This window comes from Mangifera indica, chromosome 11 (genome assembly GCF_011075055.1).
Source record: "Mangifera indica cultivar Alphonso chromosome 11, CATAS_Mindica_2.1, whole genome shotgun sequence".
Taxonomy (NCBI): Eukaryota; Viridiplantae; Streptophyta; class Magnoliopsida; order Sapindales; family Anacardiaceae; genus Mangifera; species Mangifera indica.
Genome location: NC_058147.1, coordinates 2068614 through 2084810, shown reverse-complemented (window position 1 = coordinate 2084810; position 16197 = coordinate 2068614). Strand labels below are relative to the sequence as shown.

General features: G+C 36.4%; 3 protein-coding genes across 4 annotated transcripts; 2 read left to right on the top strand and 1 right to left on the bottom strand.

Annotated features, from left to right (window-relative positions):
* Positions 1-365: 365 nt before the first annotated feature.
* LOC123230100 (sugar transporter ERD6-like 6) lies at positions 366-5811 on the bottom strand. 2 transcript variants are annotated; one of them, XM_044656220.1, is made up of 18 exons: positions 3974-4636; positions 3802-3864; positions 3623-3712; positions 3444-3503; positions 3305-3370; positions 3151-3216; positions 2973-3048; positions 2754-2818; positions 2568-2660; positions 2334-2414; positions 2143-2227; positions 1908-1954; positions 1726-1788; positions 1573-1632; positions 1369-1434; positions 1214-1273; positions 784-898; positions 366-663 (listed from the first exon to the last, which is right to left on the bottom strand). In XM_044656220.1, the coding sequence occupies exons 1-18, from the start codon at positions 4160-4162 to the stop codon at positions 551-553; spliced, it is 1458 nt and encodes a 485-aa protein (XP_044512155.1). In that variant the 5' UTR covers positions 4163-4636; the 3' UTR covers positions 366-550. The 2 variants fall into 2 exon arrangements, with proteins under 2 accessions (XP_044512155.1, XP_044512156.1); XM_044656221.1 differs by lacking the exons at positions 2754-2818; positions 2973-3048; positions 3151-3216; ... (3 more) ...; positions 3802-3864; positions 3974-4636 and adding exons at positions 5181-5247; positions 5348-5563; positions 5663-5811.
* A 1945-nt stretch (positions 5812-7756) lies between these two features.
* Positions 7757-11875, top strand: LOC123229955 (alkylbase DNA glycosidase-like protein mag2). The gene is made up of 2 exons (XM_044656012.1): positions 7757-8969; positions 11435-11875. Exons 1-2 carry the CDS (start codon positions 7867-7869, stop codon positions 11454-11456), a joined length of 1125 nt encoding a protein of 374 aa, XP_044511947.1. The 5' UTR covers positions 7757-7866; the 3' UTR covers positions 11457-11875.
* A 1218-nt stretch (positions 11876-13093) lies between these two features.
* Positions 13094-15687, top strand: LOC123230059 (long-chain-fatty-acid--AMP ligase FadD26-like). Its single transcript, XM_044656159.1, has one exon. The coding sequence runs from the start codon at positions 13646-13648 to the stop codon at positions 15557-15559; it is 1914 nt and encodes a 637-aa protein (XP_044512094.1). The 5' UTR covers positions 13094-13645; the 3' UTR covers positions 15560-15687.
* The last annotated feature ends 510 nt before the right edge of the window (positions 15688-16197 follow it).

The following is a 16197-nucleotide window of genomic DNA, read 5'->3' as shown; positions in this document are numbered from 1 at the left end:
AAAAAGGTAGCCTAAATTACTAATCAAGATAATCCTTTATCACTATCCTAGTCTGTACATGATTTCAATTATCCCAATTGGTACACTTTTAGTCTTACAAGACAGTCTTGAATTATTGATCATAAGATTGTGACTGATATTAGAGACATTGTTGAAACAGTATATATGGAAGAACAATATCATGTGCATCCAATTTTGAATATCCAGATAATGTGATAGTAAATAATTATATATTATTTTATTCTTAATTAAAAATTATTTAATCAGATGATAATATATTATCTGAGTATCTAATGGATACTCAAGACTAGGTATATATAGTTTTATTGTATATTGAATCAAGAAAAGAACTAAGTTGGCCGTTGTTGAGCACAAAATATAGCATGCCTTCATTTATACTGACTAGGAAATCTGTTACAATTTTGCATCATCCAGTTCTTAGGGATAAATTTCAAAAGGGGAATTGCCAGAATTCCCTCCTTTGAGAAAAAAAAAAAATTTTAAAAATGAATAATAATAATAATATAATACAAATGAAGAAGAAGAGAATTCATCTGAAGGACCTCTGAATTTCCTCCAGACCTTTCCCCTTTGTCTCAGGGACCAAAAAGCTCACAAATGCCACAGCAACAGCACTAAGGATCATGTATATGGTAAAGGTTCCTGTCAAAGGCAATCCCAGTTAGTAATAATAAAATAACAGCAATGAAAGGTGCTTATTCCACCAGCCAAATTTTTGTTGTGTTATAGCATTGTTAATCAGAGGCAGACAGAAAGGCAAACCTCCAGGGCTCCAAGTCAGTAGAAGGTTTGCACTCATTGTAACCACCCAGGCAGAGAGCCAGTTGAAAAGGGTAGCAACGCTTCCGGCAAGGCCCTTGATATTGATTGGAAAAATCTGCATTGACATAACAAGAGAATTTTCAGTACTAACATAAGCAGAAACCTTTCACAGGTAATTTATATTCTGAAGTAGAAAATTTTGTGACTGCTGCTGCGCAGGCAAGATTTGTCCTAATAAGTTCTGACTACAACTTGCCAAAGAAAGTATCATGAAGTTTTTGAGGCAGAAAATTGACATTCAAAAACATTTAGCTTCTTTCTATACATTGAAGTTACAAAAAATGATACTGGAAATTTTTAAATGAGTGAAGGTTGTGCAGCTCAAATTCTTATGGATTTTGTCATATAATGTAACGAAGTGACTGAGTACCTCAGACATTATAACCCAAGGAATAGGGCCCATCCCAAGAGAGAAGAAAATTATCATGGCCTGAATGAGAAAACCAGGTTAGGCAAATGGTTAAAACATTATCAAACAAAGATAAACAAGAATCAGAATATAATGTCCTGTAGAAGTAAGCATACCACAACTCCAACTACTGAAAATATGCCCAGTACACTATAAATACCAGAATCTTCTGATATGAAATCCTGGCAACAATTAACAACAAAAAATCAAATCCAAGATCTCAACTAGAAACGAACACAAACTTTTCTAAGGGGAAATTGATCTTCTGAGATTTGTGGTGAAAGTGAAGAATCATTTGTGAACAAGATCTAACCATGTACCTTTGCATAGAATGAAGCCGCAACAATTAGGAGGCTCACTGTCATTCCAATAGAGGAAATCTGTGGACAAGAAAAAATTTGAATGTTGACAAACTTTCAGCCTCCAAGTAGATACATAATAATGACTGATAAAAGAATATTGCTTAAACTCACAATAAGAAGAAGCCGACGGCCTGCTTTGTCGGCCAACCATGTAGCTACTGCAGTAGCAATTACCTAGATAGTATAGAAATTTTGTTGTGATTTATGAATAAAAAGAAGTCCAATGCCATTTTAGAAAGCAGATTGAATAAAATAGCTTTATATAACAAGAAAAAAGTTTCATCAAGCTGTACCTGAATAGCTCCTATCCCTAAGGTAGCTACATTACTTGATGTGATCCCTGTTTAAAATTAAGACAACTCTTTAAGCCATTTGAAATTAGTATAAAAGTAACCCAACTGCTTATTTTAGGAAAAAAAGAATTGTAGGTTTATACATTTCTTTCTGAAAAATAAAAATGACGACACAAACACAACACTCCTATGTCTCTTGTGTATCAGTTTTATAGAAATCCTATATTTTGCTTACCGGCAGATTCAAAAATGCTACTGGAATAGAATACAACAGCGTTTGCTCCACTAAGCTGCTGAAATATAAGTAGTCCAATTCCAATCTGCAGGATCAATTAGTTACAAACAATTACATTCAATTATTAAATGTTGAAGGTGAGGCAAAATCAACAAAGAAAGAAAATTAAAATTTCTAGCAATAAATAATACCGTCAAAGGTAAATAATATTTTTTCTGTTTGAGTTCTGCCATTCGGATAGTTGTTCTTCTGGTTGATGATGCTACAGCCCTCTGCAAGAAGCAAATTCAAGACATATGAGTTAGTATTTTGGAGATATGAAAAGACTCACCCAAGGAATATCATTACAAGATTGCATCAGTAAAAGCAATGATCAGTTTGTCCATCTTACAATGTAAAAAAAAGCTTAATTCAGTTATTGTTACCTTTATTTCATTCACTTCAATTGATATATCAGTATCAAATCCCCGCAAAACTTGCAAAGAAGATTCAAAGTCGTCTGTCATACCCATTTTTGCCTAAATTATCGGGAGAAATTTGAACTTGCATCATGCAACAATAATAATATTTGCAATTATAATCAATAGAACAACCTCTTTTATGAAGCATACCAGCCAACGTGGAGACTCGGGAATGAAAAACAGGCCAGGTATCAATATTAAACATGGCAGTATTCCTGAAAAATAAAGAAAAAGATGGTAACGTTCTCTCATCTGAAGCACTAACAAATGACAGCGAGTATACTAGAATCACAAATGATGGCAAAAGAATTTATTCATGCAAGAAATTAAGACATTTCCAGACTAGAGTTGATGTACTTAAAGTTATACCTAGTACTGCAAGTATTCTCCATTGAACAAAAAGTCCCAGTAAATAAGCCAGCAATATTCCAATGGTGACAGAGAGCTACACAACAAAATGTACAGAAGTTCAAGTAGTTAGCAGCGATTTGAGTATATTTATTATAAAACCAAATCAGATTTGCCATGGCAAGCAAAAACAGCCAACCTGATTCACTGAACCCAAGGCTCCTCTCAAGTTCTGAGGCGCTATCTCGGCTATGTATACTGGCACCTGGAAAAGGCCAATAAAACATATACTCTCAACTTGGTTTTGTACAGATGTTTGACTGAAAAACACTAAATCAAAGTGCAGGAATTACCGTATAAGAGAAAATTCCTACACCAAAACCTTCCAACAGTCGGCCCAAGTAAAGAAATGATGAATCCTTCACAAAGCAGCAGTACAAATTTTAGTTTATGCTCATGCTAATAAAAATGGCAAATGGTCAAAAAACTCACTTTGGCAAAAGATATTGCAAGCCATCCAAGGATATTAGGGATCGAACCAATCATTAAAGACTGCAGAGAATAAAAAAGAAAAGGGGATATGGGGGGGAGGTGGGGGGTGGTGAATTCAGCTGTCAAATAGTTGAGAGAAGCAAGACAGAAAGAATAGTTTAGAAGCAATTATGTGTTACCCCTTTTCGCCCAATATACTCAGCAATCTGACCACTAGCTATTGCCCCAACCATAGCACCCACATTAGATAAAGAACCGAACCAAGAAAACTGTAACAAGAAACTACATCAGGGACCAGATGTCCATAAATAAAGAAAGAAAGAACCGACTGAAATCTGAAGCCAATGAAATTTCTCACCTCCGAAACAGTGAGTCCAAGATCCTCAGTGATTGCGTCTTGTGTTGGTGATGAATAACCAGACTACAACAAAACCCAAATCAACCACAAGCAAGATCGATCAAAAACTTCATTTCTCAGTAAAAGGGTGAAGAATAATTCTATATTTTGAGCTATAGATAAAGATGCCTACGGTGAAACCGAATTGAATAGGACCCAAAGCCACAATAAGAACGCAAGCCAAAACAGAGACGGAGCTGTCACGAATGACCTGAGAAGATCCCATCATACTGGATTGCCTTGAACCCATACGGTACCAGCTCCCAGTATGCAAGAATGGCTTCCGTAAATTTCCATCTTCTGCTTCTTCTCTGAAACTCATTTTCTCTGTTATTGACTAGTAACAGAGATTTCAATTTTGAGCAGCTCTCCACCAGACGCCTATTAGAGATTGTGTATTAATATTACAAAGCTAAAGCACTTGGAGTTTGGCTGGAACCGAACACAGTAAGCAAACAAGAGAGAGTTTACGGGCAGATAAACGTGAATGTCTTATGTCGTGTCTGGGTCATCTGATTATAGAGTTGCGCCTTGTTGGCAACTGGCAACTCACGACTGGTAAGAAACTGTTTACTGAAACCCAACTCAGCTTTCAGGAAAATTTTTTGTCTTGTGCTTTTGCTGGGTTGGTAGATTGGTCGATATTTCTACCGAGTTTTTTAATACAATTTCCATTTCATTTTTTTGCTGTTTTCTTCTGATTGCCAACAGTATTCCTGGTCATCATCAGCCTATAAATTATTGACACCAATGAATCCAGCTTTAAATGACTGTTCAACAAATCCCAAACCATTCATCGGATTCTTCTTCAAAACTCCTTCAGAGTAATACAAATTACAAGGGTCTGTCATAAAAAAAGGTTATTTGTGTCCTTTCAGTTTTCCCCATATTAAAACTGCTTACCTATCAGTCAAACCAAATCTTCTCTCTTTCTTCACCGTAGCCACCGGTTACCATTACCAAATTAAGCTTTCGTCTTTGCTGATTGGGAACAAATGTTAATGCTACATATTGAGAAATCGATTTCAAACTGGGAATGGCCGAAATATTCCTGCTACGAGTTAAAAAAATGAACGTTTGAAGAATAGATAATAGAAACGAATTGAAGAAAAATCATCTGAAGGAGCGCTGAATTTCTTCCAGAGTTTTCACTGTAAGTTTGAAAAGTCCATTGATGAATTCTATTTAGTTCCCCTCTAAACTTGCAAAAAAAATTCAAACTCTTCTGACATGCCTATTTTTGCCTGACGGGAGAAAATAAAAGCTGGTATCATGGGGCAATTATATATAATGCCTGCAATCATCATCAATGTAACTACAGTCTCCCTTTCGAAGCTTACCAGCCAACGTGGAGACTCTGGAATGAATAACAGAGCAGGTATCAATATGTTATACCTGGCAATATTCCTTGAAAAAGAAGAAAAATATAGCAAAGTTCTGTTAGCTGAAGTCAATAAATTAGGGATAAAAACATTTTCAGACTGGAGTTGATATACTTAAAGATTACCTAGACCTGCGAGTATTCTCCATTGAACAAAAAAGTCCCGGCAAATAAGCCAGCATTATTCCAATCGTCACAGTACACAAATGTTTATCAGAGACTAGATAATAAAAATTAATAAAGAAGCAGTTGAAATGTAAAGCCAAGGAAAATCCTTCCCTCCGAAACAGAGAGTCAAAGATGTTCAGTGATTGCATCTTGTGTAGGTGATGAATAACCAACCTTCAACAGATATGGAAACAGATACTAAATAAGTCATAAACTTCCATTTCTCAGTAAAACAGAGAAAAAAAATTTGGAGGTGCAGATGAAGTTGCCTACAGTGAAACCGAACTGGGCAGGACCCAAAGCCACAATAAGAACGCAAGCCACAACAGAGATGGAGCTTTCACGAATGACCTTGGAAGATCCCATAATACTGTTTTGCCTTTAACCCATTCGGAACCAGTTTCCATTATGCAAGATTCCGTAATTTCCATCTTCAGTTTCTTCCCTGAAGCTCATATTGAGCAGCGTTCGACCTGAGGCCTATGGGAGAATGTCTATCAATATTTAGTTAAAAAAGGGTCTGTGACTAGTACTGAACAGTACACAAACAAGTCGAAATAAGGATGAGAGAGACGGAGAAAAATCAGTTTATGATTAGTAAAGGACTTCTAGTTCTGTACTTCAAACGCGGATCAGCTCTTCAAAATTTTGTTCGTCTCATTAACATCACAAAAAGCCAACAAGTTAGAGAAGCTCTTCTAATGTTCTTGTTTCGCAGATTGGTTGGTTGGTCGGCCTGTAGTTCTCTCGTCTTTGATAATTGGCTTCTGATTGTGATGCAGAAAGTCGGATGGTTGTCGCAGTCAACAACAGTAAATCTTCAAACAATTGACAAGGGCATAACATTCTACTGGTAAACTGTGAAGACGTTTAGGCTGAGCTGAATGCTGTGACAGTGAGGAGCCAAGCCCCCCAAGATTTTGCAAATCTATGTGTCGGGACAAAGCTTGCTTATCGATTAATCATAATTCAAAAGGGTGGCTATGAACTTTTGATCCATTTTTTAGATTATAATATATTTTATAATATATTGTAATTTTTTAATTAGTTTGTATTTTAATTATATTATTTATATATATATTCATAACATAAATTTTAGAGTTATATTATATATATATTTATTTTTCATATATAATTATATATATATATTTATATGTGTCATCAAATAATTATATAATATTTTATTTTTAATTTAAAATTATTTAATTATATAATAATACATATAAATATATACAAATTTATATAATCAAATTATTTTACTATATATAATATTATTATAGATTTTATTATTAGATGTAACGAAAACTCTTGCTCAATGGCCCACCACAAGCTCTAGAGACCTCCATTGAATTTTTGCCAAAGGGATTAGTTTTAGTGAAATGATAATTCCTTCCTCTTAATTTTAGAAAACTTAAATATCTATAATTATATTAAATTTACTATTAGAATTAAGAACACAAATTTTATTTAGTTAAAAATATTAAAAAATAAAAATTTATCACATTTTCTTCTTTTAGTTTAAAAATCTAACAATTTTTTTCTACTCAATATTTAAAATATAATCATTTCTTTTTAGGGTTTTATTTCTTCTCTTTGACGAATATCTCCTTCTCACCTGTCGGTATTTTCCCTCTCGGTCTCTCTGTCACTCGCCCTTGGCTATTTTCGTCTATTCATTAGAGAGGAGAAATAAAATCTTAGAGAAAAATTATCATTTTTCAAACTTTGAATAAAATGGGAGAATTGTTAGTTTTTAAACTAAGAGAGGGGAAATATAATAAATTTTTAGTTAAATAATAATTTTACTCGTAATTCTAACAGTAAATTTTAATAAAATAATAGGTATTTAGGTTTTTAAAAATTAATAAGTTAGAATTTGTCATTTCACTAAATCTTGGGTGGAACATAGTCCTTTGGCCTTGAATTTTTAATATTATTTGCCGGTTCAACTTTGCATTACACAGAATAATTAATTGCCATAAACAATCATAGAAAGGGATAATTAAAGGCATGCCTTCCATCACCATCCTTCTTTCAACAATTAACAGTTTGACACGTCATTTTCATAATTTTTTAAAGATGAATATGCACCGATGATATCATATATTTCATTTTCTCTACTGTATTTTTGAAAATTAAAGGCTTTTAGATGAACAAAATATGGACTAGGGAGACAGAAAGTGTGTGTTTGAGATAGGTCCTCAGTAACCCTTAATTTGGCATGACCCGTGGCTCAGTATACCTGGCCATTTTAGGCCTGGTCCGGCCCGGCACTGGCCCACTTCCGGCCCTACCTTATTTTGGTTGGCTTAAAGTTGCAGGCCTACTGGCCCAAGATACGGGAACTTTACAGTCACGTGAGTTGAGTCTTGTTTCGGGAAGAACCTTAATCTGAATGTTGTAGTTAGCTATACTTCACTCCGCTTTAGCCATCTCTGCCACTTCCACCCTCGGTTTCAGCCCCACTGGTTGCACACATGGTCGACCAAGACCAACCCCAAAGTCAGCCGCAGCTGCAGTCACAGTCGCAACCGCTGCCCCAAATTCAAGCACAATCTCACCATGAAAACGCACTCGCCATCATTCCCTCCGAAACCCCAATCTCCACCGACGTAGCCATTGTTCCCCCGCATACGATTTCGCCTCCTTCAAAAATCCCGTTCCGTCCTCGAAAAATCCGCAAATTGTCTCCTGATAACGGCACGGACCCCACCTGTTCCTCTCAACAAATCGTAACGGCCAAAACAGAGCCGACCAAAACCACTTCATCGAAATCTTCGAAATCCCGAACCGCTCAACACCAATCAGGCATAATGGTTCCGGGGATTATTGCGCGGCCGTTATCCTCAGAAGGCGAGGTCGACATCGCAATTCGACATCTCCGAAACGCCGATCCACTCTTATCTGCATTAATCGACCTACATCCGCCTCCAACTTTTGATACGTTTAATACTCCGTTTTTAGCCCTAGCTCGAAGTATCCTTTATCAGCAGCTGGCTTTCAAGGCTGGCACGTCGATCTACACGCGCTTTATCTCACTTTGTGGTGGCGAGGCTGGAGTGGTTCCTGAGACAATTCTTGCTTTAACCCCGCAACAGCTCCGACAAATCGGAGTTTCGGGACGAAAGGCGAGTTACCTTCACGATCTAGCTAGAAAGTATCAAAATGGGATATTATCTGACTCAGCGATTGTAAATATGGATGATAAATCGCTTTTCACTATGCTTACAATGGTTAATGGAATCGGGTCGTGGTCTGTTCACATGTTCATGATTTTCTCGCTTCACAGACCGGACGTTCTCCCTATCAATGATCTTGGGGTGAGAAAGGGAGTTCAGTTGTTGCATAATTTGGAGGAGTTGCCAAGGCCGTCCCAGATGGACCAGCTTTGTGAGAAATGGAGGCCGTATAGATCGGTGGCTTCGTATTATCTTTGGAGGTTTGTGGAAGCTAAAGGGACACCTTCTAGTGCCGCGGCAGTGGCAGCAGGAGTGGCACTGCCTCAACCACAGCAAGAGGAGCAACAGCATCAGCAGCAGCCGCAGCTTATGGATCAGATAAATAGCCTTATCAACATCGGGTACCCTTATTTTCACACCAGTTTGTCTTCGGAGATTTATTTGTCTATGTTTAGACTTTTAATAGTGTAAAACTATTGCTTTTTTCTTTGTTTTATTTTTACTATATATCTTTTTGCTTTGTGATAGTGATCAAGTGGTTTTAGGTTCAAATCTCTTAATTCTGATGCCTAATGCGAAATTATTTTTTAAGAGCTGAACTTATGGTCTCTGAGGTTTCGAGTTTCTGGGAAGTTCTGGTGTTTTTTTTCCTTTTCCTGGTGTTTTATTTCTTTTACCAGTAAGAGTTTGGTGTTTCTATTTCATTTAGTTGTATATTCTTTATATATCTGAAAGTAGGTCCTTCAAAATTGATTGAGGTCCAATGGGTGCTCTATAGGGAGTTTATCTAGGAGTATAGGGGCTTCAATGTTTAAACATTAGGATTGATGGTGTTTTAGTAATATTTTGAAGATTTCTTTTTAAGTGTTTTTCCTTTATGTCTCTTTATTTCTTCGAAGTTGGGCTCTGTTTGTTATAAGCACCCAACTAACCACAATTCATGCTATCCGTCTTGTTAAATTTACTTTCCAATCTGAATCTTTTCCAAGGGAGCTTATTGACTTGTTATATGATAGAATTTATTCACTTCTTATATTTTATATATACTTCAATTTTATGGATTACTGCATAACGTTTGTAAAACCCTATAATTTAGGTTTAGAGTTGGTACTATCCCTTAGAAACTTGACATATTAATCTCTCAAGGTATTGAGTCATTCATATGTATTTCATGTTTTGCTTCATATTATATATGAAAAATGACTCTTTCTATAAGAGGGCCTAGTGTTTGGCTGGGTGAATATGGTGCTTGAGTTGCAGTCTGTTGGCATATTCTGTTATTTTGTTAGAAATGATATCTGGGAAAAAAAATGCAGCTTGTTTCTCATTTAAAGAATATTAGTGTGGATCAACGTACAAAAAATGTTGTGGCACAAGCTGTCGTTTTAATGTAATTTTGAATGGTAGGCATGGCTGTGAAGCCCTTTTTTGGTTTGTTTGCCCTTTTTTCACCAATATATGTGCTTACTTTGTTAATATGCAAATAATCTAAAAATGCACATTTATTTTTTCCCAAATGAGAAGGATAAGAGTGGGCTAGAAACCTGATAACACAAGTAACCTGACCAACTCAAACCAACTTGTTCCAATTTCGTCTGACTGTTGGGAGACCATTCCGTAAACTTTTCTTTTATAGTAATATATCTAGACTCTTGTCCAATTCAGGATTGATGCATGTACGGTCCTGTATCTGTGTCTAGTTACTAAGAATGTCAAGCATCTGTGGATGTAATAGTAATTTTGCATTAACCTCAGACATAATAAGGGAAAGGGAAAACAAGACTCAAGCTCCCACATGGAAAGAATGTAGTTTTAGGTTTCTTTGGTTTGAATTAGGTACTTATTTCATTTTGTTTCTTGGATGGGTGTACCTTAATGGAAATCTCTATAAATTTGCCCATGCTAAAAAAGAAAAGAAATAAGTTTTAGAATCAAGAGAGTAAAATTGGTTACACTACAGTATAACAATTCTATGAAAATGCTATTATCTCTAAGATTGTATAGCTATCGCACATACATATACATTTCTCTTCTGCTGGTTGGCTGGGTTAAACAATCAGAAAACTAACTAGTGGCTTTGCAAGCATATTCCTTTCCTACTTATCCTTTATTAAGCTATATTTCAATTTGAGCTTCATTAATTTTTCCTTGTATCTGACATTCAAATCTGGTCCTTTGAAGATAGTATTACATGGAGCACTTGGTTTGGTAGAATGGTTTTCAGATCATTTACTTAAAATTTTCATTAGATTGTGTGCTATTGAGTCTGTTATTATATTATGGATGAAATCTGTGAATATCACTTTCTTAGAATCCAACCATGATGCATCAGTCCTGTTGATGTTCCTCACCACAATGTATATTAAAATTGGTCCATATGTAACCCAGTGATTATGATGGATATTTTTTGTATTCTAAATTAATGCGCTTTCTTCTTGTTCATCTTTTTCCTAAGGTTCTTAAACCTTCTAAATCAGTTTGGACCATATTCTACTGCTATTTGTGGTTAAGACAATGCTAGTTTATGATATAGAAGAGGTTTATGTAATATCCTTAGACAAATCCCACATCAACAAAACACATAAGAGATATTGAGTCTGTTTGTACTTTGTCTGTGTATCCTACATCGGTTAGAGATGGAAGGATTTGATTGGTTAAATAATTTGTGAGTTTTTTAAATTGTTAAAATGCGTTTTGAGTTGTAAAGCTCAAACGCAAAACCATGATTGATTGTGTGTTTAAAGTGGACAATAACTTGATAGTGGGCTGGATTATTGAACCAGAAATATTACAATTTAATTCACCTGTTTTATTTATCATTGGCTTCATACTTGTTAACTGTATTTCAATCTCTCCATCTGATTAGGGCTTGTGCTTGGGGACAATAGCAAGTGGAATGCAGAGGAGAGGTTTCTTAATCAACTCTGTCCATTTTTCAGTTTGAAGTGAAGCGCTTCAAAGCAATGCTGATATACTGGTGGGAAATTTAGCTGCTGGAAGTTAGGACATTCAAGGCCTTGGGTGTTTTGAGTTGGTATCTGGTAGTACTTCTCTGAGAATAAATAAAGATCATGTGTGCTCAAGTTCTTTTACGGTAAGACACAATCTCCAGCCGCCAAGTGTTCTCTTGTAGGATATTATAGAATCAAATGCCTACATGCTTTTGACCTTGAATTGTGATTAGCCCCTTTGTTGAACTTCATTATATCTCCATTGCATCTTTGTAAATCTTGACTACATTACTCGTGTTTGAACATTTAACTAGACTCAGAGCTTTTTATCTAAAATATGCACTTTATTGAATGAATATATGCGTGGTAGCAGCCGAAGTTTACACAAGTTATGGTTGTGGGGAAGAGAGGTTTATGATGGCAACAATAGCTAAGGATTAAACAGGAACAAAATTGATGTTATTGCCCAAAGAGTTAACAAAACTGGTAAAACATGAACGTCTAAGGTAAAAGCTTGGGTTTAAGCTTTCGACATATTTGTAAACTCTTGACTTACTTAATACAGGGGTTATAGGTCCGGTTACCCTAAAAAAAAATTGATGCTGTTGAGTGGAATGGAGGTTAAAACTGTGTTAATCAAGACATGGTAGGATGGTTTTGTGCCTGGAAAAAAAAATCATCATCCATGATTGGCTTCTCGCACTTGATACAGGTTAAAAAAAGGGATGTCATTCAAGGGCTTTGGTATTAGTTCAAGAAAAGGGTGAATAAGGGAATAGAGAAAGATGGGGGTCATAAAATAGAATTTTTTTTTTTGTTACAAAAAAATAAAAGATTAAATTATATTTTGCCCAAGATTTGGCTAAAATCACATTTTCACCCCTGAAGTTAAATTATCATATATTTCTTCACAATTCAACTTTTGAAAAATCATTATATCATTTCAAATGAACAAAAAATTTAAAAAACCCTTAAATATAAAACTTACATTATAACTCTTTGCTTCGCATTGTCTTTTACTCTTAACTTACTCAAATTCTAATTGTTATTCTCAATTTTTTGTGACTCACCTCACCTCCAACGTTGATTTGATTTCTTCGCCCATTCTTGGTGTTGACCTCTTTCACCTCCGGCTCAGTGCATTTGACATTGAAAAAAACTTTCGGTGGACAATCCCACATATTGACCTCCCTTTTTCTTTATCTCCATATAGTCAGAATCATAACTTTTAAAAACTCATTCCATTGCTGTCACCCTTTCATATCCCGGCCAATGTCTATTTCACCCATGGTTATATCTCATCTAGTCCTCCATGACATGACTTGATCTCTTTCTAGTCTTTGTCGTATCTCATCATTTTGCCATACAACAACAACAACCTATGTCACGGTGAGATCGGTGATGGTCGGTTATTTTATAAAATTTTGCATGTAAAAATATTATTTTGCTTATATGCAGGATGATTTTGGGTTAAAAAAAATTATGCTAGATATTTGGACTGTACCAGAGTGGCAAAATGTTAATTACTCTTAAAAAATAGTGCATGGCTCCACCTCGACGTTTCAGAAGCCAACCTGTTTTTAAAAGTTACAATCAACAAAAAATAAAATAAAATAAAATAAAATAAAACCTACGTAATATTGCTGAAGCAGACTTGAAGAACGATGTTTTTTCATAATCAACCAATAACATCTGAGCTTGCAGCAGAAAATGGCCTCACGAAAATGAGGTCGAAGTTATTTGTCCATAACTTCCTTATCCAGTTATTTCGAACTGCTCCACCTCGTCTCTTGTAATTGCCGTCGTATCTTTGTATTCTTGCCCAGAATTAGTTTCCTGGGGGAACATTCTGTTAGCATCAACGAAGAGCCGCATCTAAATCTGGGGCATTTATATTTATTTTACAAAACACCGGGAAGTACCAAGGACGGCAAGCTGGAAGAACTCATTACATTTTCAGAAGACTGCGACATTCTTGTAAAACAATTCCTTCGAATCAGAATCAAAGAGGTATATTCTTGTCGAATATCTCTTTATTCTTTTCTCCATTTTTGTTTTTGCACTTGTATTTATATGAACTGGGCTAAACTGACGTGATTGTATAGCAATAGTGCAAAATAAACAAAATGAACTACGAAAATTATGATCCTTCTTTCCCTGATCAGCCTGTTGTGGATCTCTACCTCCCTCTTTGGGCTAAGCTGCCAGCCTTCCGCTCCAAGCCAGCTTTCATTTGGGCTACTGGTGACTCCGCCAATGAAGGCAAGGTTTCACTGACACTCACCTATGCTCAACTCAATGAGTCAGTGCAGACTATTTCTTCTCAACTGTTGCTTCCATTGCAGAGAGGTGATACTGTTGTTGTTTTGTGCCCACCGGGGCTTCAGCTTGTTGAGGTCATCTTTGGTTGCCAAAGAGCGGGCCTTTTGAGCATACCAATATTTCCGCCTCACCCTTCTTTTGCTGATGAAAATTATCACCATCTTGTCAGAGTTCTGTCGCAGACAAAGCCTAAAGCTGCAATAGCTCACCCGGGTTACATTGCAAGTGTTGGAGAATACATTTCTTCGTCCTCTAACAATAAGAATCTTGCACTTATGTTGCGAAACATAAGGTGGATTTCTACAGATGATATCACAGCTAAAAGGGCTGATTCAAATGTGGGCTCTTTGCTGTATGCTGGGTGCGAACCAGATGAAGTGTATTTGATTCAATACACTTCAGGCTCAACTGGGATCCCAAAGCCGGTGCTTGTGACCGCAGGCTCTGCTGCTCACAATGTTAGAACAGCTAGAAAGGCTTATGATCTTCACCCCAATAGTGTTATTGTCTCTTGGTTGCCTCAGTACCATGATTGTGGCCTCATGTTTCTGCTACTGACTATTGTATCAGGTGCAACATGTGTGCTAACATCACCTAATGCATTTCTTAGGCAGCCAAGGCTATGGCTGGAGCTTATTACGGAGTTCAAAGCTACTTGCACTCCTGTTCCATCATTTACATTGCCACTAGTTGTGAAGCGAGGTGGCGTTGATAAAGGGTCTTCACGAATAAACCTATGGAGTATGAAGAACCTGATCATCATTAATGAGCCTATTTACAAGAAATCGGTAGAAGAATTCGTTCATTCGTTCAAAGACTTTGGACTTAATCCATCGTCTATCTCTCCATCTTACGGCTTAGCAGAGAACTGCACTTTTGTTTCAACTGCCTGGAAGAACAACAACAACTCAGATAATACTTTCCAAAACCTCCCCACTCATAAACAACTCTTACCTACTGCAAGACTTGCTTCGAGCCATGAAGAAGACGAGGACATAACAATTGTAGTGGTAAATGAAAACACACATGAGCCTGTTGAGGATGGAGTTGAAGGTGAGATTTGGGTTTCATCTCCAAGCAATGCCTCCGGCTATCTCGGCCATCCCTTCTTAACTCGCGAGATATTTCAAGCAAGGCTGGGCAACATGGCGAGCAAGTGCTTTGTTCGCACTGGAGATAGAGGAATCGTCAAGGGAGAAGAAAGATTCCTCTTTGTGACAGGTCGATGTTCAGATGTTATAAAGCTTGCAAACAGCGAAGAAATTCACCCTCATTACATCGAGACAGCTGCTTATACTGCTTGCCCAAAGTACCTCAGAGGAGGCTGCCTTGCTGCATTCAAGATTTCAAGAACAATAGCTCTGGTTGCTGAGATGCATAGAAGTGAGAAAGATATCAGGGTGTTGAGGATGATCTGCGAGAAGATGAAGCTGAGTGTTTTCAAAGAAGAGGGGCTTGAAGTAGGGATGGTGTTTCTGGTAAAGAGTGGAGACGTTCCAAAGACAACTTCAGGTAAAATACAAAGATGGGCAGCCAAGAATAAGCTTATGAAAGGTCAAATGAGTATAGTAATGGAGATGGGACTGGACAATGTGTCAGCCACAACTGAAGCAAGTCAAAGGAAAGGAAGAGGCCTGATAGGTAACGGTGAAGATGAAGAGGTTTTTGTTTCCTCCGTAAACTATCAAACGCGTCCCTTCTTGCTCTCTCAATTGTGAGATTTGTGCTTGAAATATTGTAATTATTTGTGTTGTTTTGCTGTTTAATATATACGTACTCATAAATCACATGTATGGTAGGATTGGATTTCAATCGAATTCAAATAAAACCTAACTCAAGGTTCTTGAGTCGGAGTTCAAACTTGCTTAATTACAATTATATTTTAGTTTCAATTTAAATCGGTTCAAAATCTAGTGTTTGAATTCTCGGTTTGTTTTATAAAATAGAGTTTAGTTCTTCACTTGAATTTGATTTATCTGATTTTAGCTCGAATTCAATCCTATTAACATGGCAGCAACATTACAGCACAAATTATTTTTATTTTCTTTCAAGAGTTATGAATCTCTTATAATTTCAAGTGTTTTTGAAAAATTTTGGAATGTATTTGAAGATATATGTATTCAATACGGTAAAAACAAAGGAAATTTGAGAAATCCTGGAAACATTATGGGGCTTGCTTGGCCGTACCTCAAGCAAAGCAGGAAGGCTATTGGTAAGCTTCATGTTGGCCCAATGTATCGGCAATTTTCTGCCCGCTTACTCCTTGCTAGTGTCACTTCTCTTAGTAACTATGAATCAAACTGGATTCAAATCGAATCAGTTCAGACTAAGTTTGTTATTAGGTTGGAATGAGCCA